This window comes from Misgurnus anguillicaudatus, chromosome 7 (assembly GCF_027580225.2).
Source record: "Misgurnus anguillicaudatus chromosome 7, ASM2758022v2, whole genome shotgun sequence".
Taxonomy (NCBI): domain Eukaryota; kingdom Metazoa; phylum Chordata; class Actinopteri; order Cypriniformes; family Cobitidae; genus Misgurnus; species Misgurnus anguillicaudatus.
The window spans coordinates 39,377,728-39,390,208 of NC_073343.2; the positions used below are offsets into that span (position 1 = coordinate 39,377,728).

The window sequence follows — 12,481 nt, forward strand, 5'->3', positions numbered from 1 at the left end:
AGGTCATGACAGCTGTGGTAAAAGTTGCAGAAATAGAGGGTGTACATTGACGTCACTTTTCCACGTGACCACGCGAGAGCTCGCCGGGTTGAGTGGCAAAACGTGCAACAAAATGGCTGGTTTTCATAGGGGCTGCTGCGAAAATGCCAGTAAAACTGACTATTATCAGCTTAAATTAAATGTACTTGGACTTGATAGCAGAGGTGGACAATACTAGTTACATTCGTTACATTTTCCAAGCATCTGTGCTTTTTTAGGATGTGTGTATTGGGAAAAATGTTACTTCACTACCCTGCTGAAAAAAAACAGTATACCAGCAAGACCAGCATATGTTGTGTTTTGGTGCTGGTTTGCTAGTGAACACCAGCTAAACCAGCACCAAACCAGCATCAGCACCAGCATTAGCACCAGCTAAACCAGCATCAGCAACAGCTAAACCAGCATCAAACCAGCATAGACCAGCATAATTCCCATGTTGGTCCATGCTGTTTTTTTTTGCAGGGTACAGTCTAAACCATATAATCATACTGTGTATTCTTTAATAATGCATATTAAAATTTATTTAATACCTAATTACATTAAAATCGTGTACTTTTACTTGAGTAATAGTACGTTAATGTACTTAAAGGTGCAGTGTGTAAATTTCAGCGGCATCTAGTGGTGAGGTTGCGAATTGCAACCAATGGCTTAGTCCACTGCTCACAGCCTTATGGAAACAATGGATATAGTTTATTATCTGGGGTAGCAGCGGAGTTTTGCGTCTGTGTTTGATGCGCTGGATTTCATTGAAGAGTCCCAACCGGGTCATGAGTTGCATGCGGTAAGTAAGAGTTCTGTCTTATGTTGGAAATAGGCACGTGCATATTATATAAATGACACAAACATTTAGTGAATCATAATTTAAACAGTGTTGTATAGTGTTGCATGACTTATACTCGCTCCTCCCGCAGCTCGTAACTCCTTCTTCATATTTTCGTACATTATCGGAAAGAATCGGTAAAGCTAATTTGTCTTTTATAAATCTAATTAAACTAAAGACTCTTCAGAGATATAAAGGATGTAATACTCTATAGGTACTAAAGATTAACATCAGAAATGCAGAAACAGCGTGTGATATGTGAGCTTTAAGAGCCAGGTTATGCTTTTACACCACCCTGCCAGTAGTTCAATCTCCTCACTGTATGCCATCTCATGCCCACAATCTGAACTTCAGTGAGCATTTTTGGGCTCTAAACACTGCTGGGTTATTTAATTTAAAATTGTTGGGTCTAACAGTGTTTTACATGTATGCATTTTGGGAAAAACTTTAATCCAATGCGACTTACAGTGCATTACAGATCATACAGTTTTATCAGTATGTTTGTTTTCCTGGAGATCAAACCCATGACCTTTTAGGCTGTTTATGCAATGTTCTACAGGATTTAACTTATTGAGAGAGATGTTAATTTAATTTAAGAAAGCCCCTGTAATATATTATTCTGAACTTAATAAGTTTGTTAAAATTGGTTTATGTTCTGCAAACCCAATAGTTTTCTTCAAGTGTGTCATAGACCCCATGATCAGAAATGCGTATATACAGTAACACCTCAACCACACAACTCAACAATGTTTGACAAATAACCAACAGACCAACGTCAACTTCCCTTCGCTTATGCGCAACCTTAATTGTTTCTCAAATGTTTTTCTATCATGTGTCATAAGGGTCAACTGTCCTCCTCATTTCTCATGAACTGACACCTGGTTTCTTAACAACACTATTGTCATCTTTTCTCACTGTGGTGGGCTTGTAGGGGAAAGCATTAGTGGAAATATGACTGCATGGCCTTACATGGTAGACTGACTCAAGGTCAGTTTTTTAAACATGGCGGTGAAGCAACTACACTCTAATTATTATCACCCATTCTCATAAAATGCGTATAAATAGTGCTATACATACTGCGTGCATATATGATACGCCAGTCCTTCATATATAGGTTGCTCCATGTTTTGTCTATTGTTAAACTAGGGATGTCCCGATCCGATCACGTGGTTTCAGACTCAATCGGAATCGGACGTTACCTCCCGATCAGGACTCGGGTACATCACAGTCGGACCCTTTTGAAGAGTTAGACCCTTTTGAATCCACACAGAAACAGCAACACGTGCATCATGACATAAGGCTCTCTTTTCGCTCTTCTTTATTCTTTTTTTATGTATTATAGAAGTATCAGATCGGGACTCGGTATCGGCAGATCCTCAAAATCAAATGACTTGGACTCGAGGGGAAAAAACCTGATTGGGACATCCCTATTTTAAACCATGTTGGGGTTTAAATTGGGGCAAACATTTGGACGTCCGATTACCGTTGAAAATACGTCCCTCCGTCACGTCTCGTCATGGTTGAAAAATAGTTCCAAAATGAAAATCCAATCGATGTCTTTGACGTCATCTGACCGTGAATCACACGTCTTTTCTGCACGGTCTGTGCACATCTAAAAAATGGACGTAATACATAAAACCCGTACATAAATTTTTGAATACACGCAACCTCAGACAAATATAGACATATACAAATGTATACAAGCGTATATAAATGCATTTAAGGAAATTATTTGTGCCGTCCAGCCGCGACTAATTTTGGACGGGGAGAGGACGTTGATTTCGGGCCAATAGTGCAACATTTGTGCTGCCTGCGGCGACCCCTTTTGGCCGGGAAGACGACGTTGCCGTCCGACCTATGTTTGCTGGGTTAGGATGTAATTTTATGTTGTTACCTCAAACCCAAGCGACCCAAGCCACTAGAGGATGAGCTAAAGTAATCAAGTTAGTATCCTGGTAGTATGAATGAGATTCGGACATACTACAACCGCCTTGTTGACATACATAGTCATCACGTCATGTCGTACCAGCACTTTTCGCAATTTCTTAATATGACGACACCTCTTTTTCTTCGTTAGATTACTCCTCTCCCGGGGCATCATGGGATAGTGAAGTATCCGTCGTATGCACACTTCAAAATCTACCGTAACCGGAAGTAGTAGGTCATCCGGGTACTTTTCGCCTACTGTTTTTGGAATACTAATTCTGACATACTTCTCACCTCGCCTACTGCTTTTTGCCTACGATATACAAGTTGGTGGTTTAAGACGCATTACTAGTTAGCTAGCGTCCTGCAGATTTTAGCTCCAACCCCACTCAAACACAGCTGAAGTAGCTTTTTAAGGTGTTCAGGTTGCTTGATAATTAATCAAGCGTGGTTGAGCCAATGATCAAACACTCACATAAATGCTTCACACTTTATTGGGTAATCCATATTTTCAACACTGAATGATGTTTTTTCCGGAAAGGGATTAACTAGGCCTTAGTTTAATTAGGAAATATAACATTATTTTAGTCTAATCCCTGTCCAGGAAACCACCCCTGAGAGTTTAAAACATTACAAAGCTCTCTTCTTGCAAACGCCAATGTTCATACAGATGGTTGCTGCGTTGTCTGACGTTGAAATTTCTTCGATCAGAACGCCCGTGTACTTGTTCACCAAACCTCTACACATAGATCTTAGGAACCCAATCTGATCACAGACGCTTGCTAGCTGCCTTTTAATGGCGTCCTGTAGAAAAGTGACAGAAAAAGGTCAGAATTAGAAGAAGAACCAGTCCAGTGTTGATTGTATAATAATTACTATCTTTAATGTGAGCACGCCGACCTGGGTTACGCCATTGGAGATCTTATTCTTCACCTTCTTTATAGCCCACTTACATGCCCAGCATACTCCAGGAAGCTTTTGGTTCATTTTGACCATGACTTCACCCTAACAAGAAATATACATTGGTATTGAATGATTATTTATTGCTGTTAATGGTAATTTCACCAGCCCGACTGGAGCGTTAATAGTCCATAATGTATTTTCGTCATATGCATATCAATCAATTGTGCATTACAGATATTGTAAAGTATATATGCATGCAAATAGGCCCTTAATGTAAAATATTGTAGTAGATGTTCATGATTAACTCACAGAACTTTCTTCATTTCCAGTCGAGTCTTCTCTGTAGATTTCCCACTGAAGAGCGCACGCTGAAAAAATAAGTGAAGAACATAACATAATCCCTAATGAAAGAACTGAACATAACATCAAGTAAAACAAGAACGTCAGACTGGTGTGAAACAGTTTAATGAAAAGTTTATATAAAGTTACTCTGCCAAAATTAAAAATAGTCTAGTCTGGATTAATCAGTTTCCATCACTAAAAAACTAATCCCAGAGACGCTGATTATCAGTGTACGGTAGTTTTGGAAACATGCTGAATTTAGGATAGCTATCGTGGTAAAGCAGATTACCTGCAATATTAACTAACTTCTCCATTAAAAATGTAAGTATGAGCTTTTTAAGCAAAACACACATATAAAAGATTAATAGATATTATCATTTTACCTGAGGATACCAGCAGGGAGAGGATGATAAATCGTAGCATCTTTCTTGGCAAAGCGAATCTGAACACTAAGATGAAAACTATAAGACTGATCAAAACTGTGTTAATTTAAGCTGAGAAGATCTTTTGTATTGCTCTTTTTCTAAAACCACAAACATATATAGTTTAAGTGAGACTTTTGACAGCTTTCTACCAGAGTTGATATTTTTCATCACATCTCATAATTGCAGTATAGCCTACTACACCCTACTATATGTTCAGTGTGATATTCAAGCTGGCACACCCTTGTTAAAAAAATGTATTAACTAAGACCGTGTCAAAATGAACCACAGAGCAGTTTTTAGCTTATATATTTGAAAAACAAGCAAACTAATTCAACTGGTTTGCTTATTTCAAGGGTATTATTTTAACATACTTATATTATAGTCTTTACTAAGTTTACTAGGTTTGTCAAACTGGGTTTTGGTTGCATTTACAAACTTTGACCAGCAGATGTCAAGAGCAAATAAAGGTCATGATAGCTGTGCTGAAAGTTGCAAAAATTCCTGTGCCATGAAGTAAATGTGAAGGAAAAAAGAGATTTGCATTTGGTGCATTTGTTTATTAACTCTGAGGCTATTTTGGGGATTTCCGCCTGGATTTGGCCTACCCAATTTCAAAAGCTTCCCATACCCACATACAAAAGTTTGGTATTATTTACAGGAAACCCTTTGAAATTACATAAAACACTGTTAAAAGTGCTCAACATGGTTGTATGTGTTGTCAGTCCTCTAATAAACACAAAAAATAAATAGGCGCTTTTTGATGTTTTTTTTCTAAAGTCTGTATTTACAAGTGTATAACTCTGGCCCTGTTTGGTAACGAAACCTCCACCTTGTTTGATTCCAGCAATTGCCAGCTTACAGAGGAAAAAGGATTTTTTTCTCTATCATTATAAATGCAAAATTTTACTCCAACTGATGGGAGGAATAATACCCTTTTTGTATTTAATTTCAGCCTAAACATATTTGAAGTGCTCCCATAACCACATACAGTGGAATAAATGCAATATCTTTATATCATTTTGCAGAAAACCCTTTGAAGTTACATATAAAGCTGCTGTTTGTGACAAATAGTGTTACTTTTGTTGTTTTTCATATGATGAAACACCAAATTGTCTTTTTTATGTTGTAAATACTGTCTTTGATAGTGTATAACTCTGGTTCTGGGTGCTCTAGTAGACTGTAGACAGTTTTGGTTGTTAGCAGGAGCAGACAGTAAACACCCAAAAAAAGAATGAACTCTTTAGCATGTCGCATTCAAAAGTTATTCTTATTTTACTGAAGGGTGCGAAAATACATTTTTCATATAAATATATATTTTTTTGTTTTGCACATATAATAAATAGCAAGGGATTATTCATGCACACAACCAAAGAAAATGCTGTGAATGGACTCATTTTTTAGAGTAGGACCTAAGAGAAAAGATGGTGTATCATTTGTGGCTATCTGTGATATCTGAGGCAGTTCACACTAAAGTTTCCCATATGTTTACAAAAGATGATTTTTTACCTCATTATTCATTCGACGATTGTTGGATATGTGATGACAATAGAAAAAATAACGATGTAGCCTTATTCCTGAGAGTGAGAGCTTTCATTTGATATAAGACTTGTCCATGTTTGTCATATTTGAAAAATATGAAATATGTGAATATTAAATCATATAAAAAATTGTGGGGGGTGATAGTGTAAATTAAGTGTAAATAACTTTCTTACAGTAAAAGATTTCTCAAAGTGATGCATATCTGCAGAAAGTAGAGAGTCTAAGCTTTCAAACAGTATCTCATATGTGGTACTGGGTCCATTAAAAATTAAAGAAATATTTTATATTAAGTCAAAATAAAATAATTCTGGACCCGGTACAGGGTCCACAGAGTCAAACAAGTTAAAACTGCTATAGTGGTGCACTGAAATAAGAATTTGGATTAAAACTGAACAATTGATACATCTGTTTGTAAAAGCACCAGTTTGAAGGCATTTTATACATTGCAGAAAAGTATTTTTATTTATTTTTACTTGTTTATTATAGGGAAGAACTGAAAAGATGTAAAAAGTAAATGAATGTGATGTATTTAATGAATAATTATATTATTATTGATTGTAGATGGGGACCTTTCAGTATTATTATAGTCATAATGGTTAGAGATTCGGGCTTGTAACGCCCACTGCTCTGTGTGTGTGTGTGTGTGTGTGTGTGTGTGTGTGTGTGTGTGTGTGTTCATGACTTGCAGTATGTATGTTCACTACTCACTGGGATGAGTTAAATGCAGAGGCCACATTTCGAGAACGTGTTGCATATTGACAAGTACGTCACACTTTCATTTTGTATTCAGATAGTTGAGTTTAATACAAAAATACATTATTTTACATTCTCTTAGACACAGTATGCCACACCATTATCTCAAATACACTTTGCAGACTTTTATTAGCATTTGCAATTATATAGAATAAACAATCAATCAATCAGAATTACATGCAGCGTGCATGTTAAAACAAAATAATAACATGATAACATAATAATAAACATGCTTTGACAAAAATGTTAAAAAATGGATTTATCTCGTTTTGCAACGAAACTCTTCATTTATAGAAATGACACGAAAAAGACATCCGTGCTTCCAAGCTAAATTTCGTGCCATGGACAGTGATTATAAAACGATTTTCCATGAGATCATGTTGTTTTTTGAAGTCAAACAAGTCTATTAACTCTCTGGGGCAGTGACGGCTCATGACTGCTCATCTGAGGGGCGTTTATTCGAAGTGTCATGTGTGTTTGTGTTTTCAAAATATGTTTGTTGTGTCATGTAAACCATGTGCATCACATGTTTGGTCAAAATAAGTGCCTGCTGCACACGCGTCAAAACCGGTTATGATAAAAGAAATGCTCACATCCACAAAATACACGCAAGACACTCCCTTAACAATAAACTTTGATTACGCATGAGATTATGTGAGTATCTGGCAAATGCTCTTTTATCATAAACCCTTTAGACGCGTCTGCAGCAGGCACTTATTTTGACAAGACTAGTGATGCACACAGGATCTCTCGATGCGCCGAACACATATTTTGAAAAAAGGAACCACACACATGACGGGCTACATACATGTTATGACCAACTATGCATCATGCAAACTGTGCTGATCTATGTACATGCTTGTGTTTTGAGAAAATAACGCTTATGCGTGGTTAGAAATCTCACGGCAAGTCATGTTATAGTCACGAAACATTTGAAATGTGCACACCCAGGAACTTTGTGCTACTCACTCTCTCACACAACTCAACAATATCAACTTCCCATCGCTTCTGCACAACCTTTGTAACACTCTCTGTTCAACTGTTATTGTCATATGTCAGCTGTCCTCCTCATTTCTCATGAACATGAAAGATTAATAAATAATTATCAGTGGAATTTTACCAGCAGATTAACAAGAATGATAAATTGTAGCATCTTGCTTGGCAAACCCCAAAGCGAAACCCCAAGCTGATAAAGTCTTTTGTATTAATCTTTTTCACACCTCAAAACCACAAACATATATAGTCCAAGTGAGACTTTTGACAACTACCTACTCTGTTCTTGCAAAAAAAATTCTCACACAACTCATAACAGCAGTGTACACTATGTTCAGTGTGATATTTAAGGTGGCACACCCTTATTAAAGTATGTTAAAAAATTAAGAGAATATAGAAATGATGATTAGTGTCTGTTGAATTTCAACAAAAGCAAGACTCATGAGCGACATTAAGTCACCCAACAGCAATATGTGAGTGGTACCAAAGACACATTAAAGATGTGATTAAGAATGGCCTCCCATAAAAGACATTAGCATTTTGTTACTGAGAAATACATTTTCAACTTGTTTTCTCTGCACTATTCAAGAGAAAACACTGTAGCTTTTTTGTTATTTGGACTATGTTTTCTCCATTTCAGTTTACAGTAAATAAATGCAAATAATTTTTTATTAGGAACGTGACAGAAAGGTTGTCGGCAGTTGGCAGAGTGAAACAAAAATGATCATTTTACATTAACACATACCTATAAATAGTCAATTCAGAAAAACTAATTCAACTGGTTTGCCTATTATACAGAGAGTACTATACAGCTTTAAATAGCAAGGATATTTTCAATTTGACATGCTTATATTATAGTCTTACTACATTTACTGCAGCTGCGGTATGTTTGTCAAACTGGGTTCTGGTTGCATTTACAAGCTTTGACCAGCAGATGTCAGCAGCAAATAAAGGTCATGACAGCTGTGGTAAAAGTTGCAGAAATTCCTGTGCCATAAAGTAAGTATGTTAATAAAACTGCGCATGGTCTGTTTAAATACTCGATTCTGATTGGCTGGAAGGTATGCATTAAAACGTTTAATGCACAGGTAGTTCCAGTCAGTTTGATTACAGTCAGAAATTAATCCGCTACTATAAACATTGGTAACCATAGTAACACAGTTACACTTGCAAACTGAGTGAGAGACATATATTTAGGTAGACAAAATTGATGATTTTTGCATATCGTTTAATTTGTATGGTAATTATGGCAATTTTGAGAAATGGGCCCAGGCACAAGACTTTGAGAGAAAAAGAGAGAGATGCGTGCGTGCATCTCTCTTTAAAGTGCTACGCCTCGGGTGGTTTTTCGCCTCTACGTCGTGCATTAAAATCCTTTAAAGGAACAGTATGTAAGAAATTTATATCAATTAATCATAAAATGACCCTGATATGTCACTAGACATTAAGAAATGATTTTCATTTCAAACACTTATAACACTGACAACAGTGGTATGGCCAGGATATTGTCATTTAAAAAGTGGAGTTGCAGCCCTCAACTGATGTTTATGTTGTCATTTTGTGTATTGGCTACCAGTTGTGTGATTGCAGTACCAGTTTTGGCCACACGTTTTGTGATTGCAGTACCGGTTTTGGCCAAAAACCTACATACTGTTCCTTTAAGGCAGTGCTTCTAAATTATTTTCTGTCATGCCCCCCCCCCCCCCCCTAGGAAGAAGTAAACATTTCGTGCCCCCCCAACTCTCCGCCGCGACTGTAAATAGTATAATTTATCTATAAAATGACACATCTGCAAAACATTGTATCCTTATTAACATTAAAGAAAACACAAAAAAAGAAATATCGATCAACTTACAGCAAAGAATAACTTTATTAACAGTGTTTTTTAGTCTGTAACAGAAAAGACTTAAAATGCATCAATTTGCCTGAAAAAAATCAACCCTTGTTCAAAGTATAATATTTTTTGACCGTTTGATACTGAAAAATTAAATTTAATATAATCAATAAATAATAATAAAAATTCAAGCGGCTTATCAGTGTGATTGGGGTGTAATGTCTTTAAGTGACAGTGCAAAAAAAGAACTTCCTGAAAAAGTATTTTTCCCCAGGGGGTCCCGCCCCACTATTTGAGAAGCACTGCTTTAATGCATGGCTAGCTGTGGATTATCCCTTCCATAGTGATGCACTAAAATAAGAATTCAGTCTGAAACCGAAATTTTGATATAATTATTGTACATCTATTTATAAAAGCACCAGTTTGAAGGTATACATTGCAGAAAAAGTTTAAGGATATTTATTTATTAATTTTTACCTGTTTATTTTAAGAAGTAAATGAATGTAATGTATTTAATAAATTATTAATGATTATAGGGATGGGCACTTTTCAGTAATATTATACAGTCATAGCCTAGTGGTTAGAGACACTGGCTTGTAACCCAAGAAATACTGGTTCAAGTCTAACAACTGGCAGTTTGGCACCTTAACCCCATGTGCTCCCGGGTGCTAGCCGCCTACTGCTGTGTGTGCGTGCGTGCGTGTTCACACCTTGCATTATATATGTTCACTACTCACTGGGATGGGTTAAATGCAGAGGTCACATTTTGAGTATGTGTTGCAAGCATGTCACACTTTCATATTGTATATTTCAGTTTAATACAAAATATATCTCTAAGACACAATAAGCAACACCATTATCTCAAATGCACTTGGAGCTTTGCAGACTTTTATTAGCATTTGCAACTATTGAGAATAAACAAGCAATCAATCAGAATTACATGCAGCGTGTTTGTTTACAGTATGTTTACATCATACAATATTTTTTTTAAAAATTTAACATGTCTTTGTAATATGCATCATCATAAGATTACACCATTACCAAATTATCATTTAACAAATCATTTTTAACTTCTTAAAAAACAGCTGTTGCTTAAATGCAGCGTTTTTGCCTTATGTGGATTATCCAGATAGGAATGCCTTACTTTGTCTTTGCTTATAAAAAAAAAACCCTGAATGTTTAGACTAACAGACTCCGATGTGAGAGCAGATCGTCGCGGGATTATCAGTGGTGGAAAGCTCTTCAATCAGAGTTCCCATGAACCTGGACACAAGACCCCTGCAGAGAAACTTTAGGAACCCGATCTCATTACAGACATTACCGAGCATCGCTTTAATGGCTTCCTGTGGAAGAGTTACAAACAGAATTAAAATTAGAGAATAAAGAAAGTCTAGATTTGATTGATTTTGTAATATTGGATTTAAATACAAACACACGCACCTTATTTGTAGTAACAGAGATATGTTTCTTTATCTTGCCCATAGCCCATTTGCACGCCCAGCACATTCCAGGGAACCCATGGCTTGTTTTGGCCAAAAATTCAGCCTGTCAATACAGATCACAATATATCAGCTGACTATAAGCACATCTGGCCCTTTCAAAACTTGGAGGTTTTAAATATTGCTACACAACAGGACGACCGTGTAAATGTTAAAAAATAGACATCGTATTGTCACACAACTATCTGTTAAAAAATAACTCACAGAGATTTCTTCAATTTCTTTTTCAGTGAAGCTACTGTTGTGGATCTCCCGCTGAAAAGCGCACACTGAGAAAAAGTGAAGAATGTATCAAGATCCCTAACAAGATATAATAACAAACTAGCAAAGCCCATCTAGTATCAGTTAAGACAATATTTAAGATGGTCCACACATGAAAGATTAATAGATCATTATCAGTGAAATTTTACCTGAGGATACCAGCAGGGTTACGAGGACGATAAATCGTAGCATCTTGCTTGTCAAAGCCCAAAGCGAGTCTGAACACTTTAAGACTGATCAAAACTATAAGACTGGACAAACCGTGTTAATTTAAGATCGGAAGATCTTTTGTATTGCTCTTTTTTACACCTCTAAACCACAAACATATATAGTCTAAGTGAGACTTTTGACAACCACCTTCGTTATTAGAGATGGGTAGTAACTGATTACTTGTAATCTGGATTACGTAATCAGATTCCAAAAATCTATACTTGTAGTTAACTTACATTACATTTTAAAATACTCGTACTCAAGAGTACAGTTATTATTTTATTGTTACAGGTTCCTTTACATGGATATCGTTACATAATATATATATTTTTAATTTTCATTATCTTATAAAAGCTTTCATAAGCAAACTCATCCATAGGGTGGCCGTAGCCAGCTATGAGGTCACAGAGGTCCGGACCTCTGTAATTTTTTCATATAAAAAAATAAAATTTGAATTTCTCTAAATGACTAATTCGTTTTTCAAAACGAATCTGCATATATAATTAAGTTTGGACACTTTACTGTATAGTTTAATGTAAAATGACGAAGACTGGCTTAAGCTGCGCTGGCGCGGGTACAGAATTTGCAGTGTTGCCAGATCCCATTGTTAAAAATCCTCTTTAGACGTAGTGTTTTAGCAATTAACGTGACACTTTGACATTATCTATAAAGTGCTTGTTATATGTAGGTTAGTATTAGCGATTTCTTTGATTTTTTTCTGAAATACAAGGTTTGGACGAACTTTGTTTTTTAAGGCCAATTATTTTTGCTTGTTTTTCGTACTAATATCTGGCAACATGGAAACTGAACGTTATCAAATAAGACGCATCATTCAGCGCGAGCAGGTTATTGCTGATACTAAATTCGGGAAGATAAAAGCAGAAATCATCTTAATTGTGTCTGTAAGAGTATCAACAACACTATCGAAAAACATAAA

General features: G+C 36.2%; 2 protein-coding genes across 3 annotated transcripts in view; both read right to left on the reverse strand.

Moving 5' to 3' along the window:
- The window catches only part of LOC129417986 (saposin-C), a 32,212-nt gene extending 20,545 nt beyond the window's left edge, over window positions 1-11,667 (reverse strand). The window contains exons 1-4 of one of the 2 annotated variants that reach the window (XM_055172894.2): window positions 11,484-11,633; window positions 11,278-11,342; window positions 11,015-11,119; window positions 10,435-10,917 (exon numbers count right to left, since the gene is read on the reverse strand). In XM_055172894.2, the coding sequence (XP_055028869.2) occupies window positions 10,759-10,917; window positions 11,015-11,119; window positions 11,278-11,342; window positions 11,484-11,526 (372 nt within the window). In that variant the 5' untranslated portion in view covers window positions 11,527-11,633 and the 3' untranslated portion in view covers window positions 10,435-10,758. Of the gene's footprint in view, window positions 1-10,434; window positions 10,918-11,014; window positions 11,120-11,277; window positions 11,343-11,483 lie in introns of those variants that run through there. The other variant, XM_073869957.1, reaches the window with a different exon arrangement.
- LOC129417985 (antimicrobial peptide NK-lysin-like) lies at window positions 3,264-4,611 on the reverse strand. The gene is made up of 4 exons (XM_055172893.2): window positions 4,414-4,611; window positions 3,998-4,056; window positions 3,686-3,790; window positions 3,264-3,589 (listed from the first exon to the last, which is right to left on the reverse strand). The coding sequence occupies exons 1-4, from the start codon at window positions 4,451-4,453 to the stop codon at window positions 3,416-3,418; spliced, it is 378 nt and encodes a 125-aa protein (XP_055028868.2). The 5' UTR covers window positions 4,454-4,611; the 3' UTR covers window positions 3,264-3,415.
- Window positions 11,668-12,481: the final 814 nt, after the last annotated feature.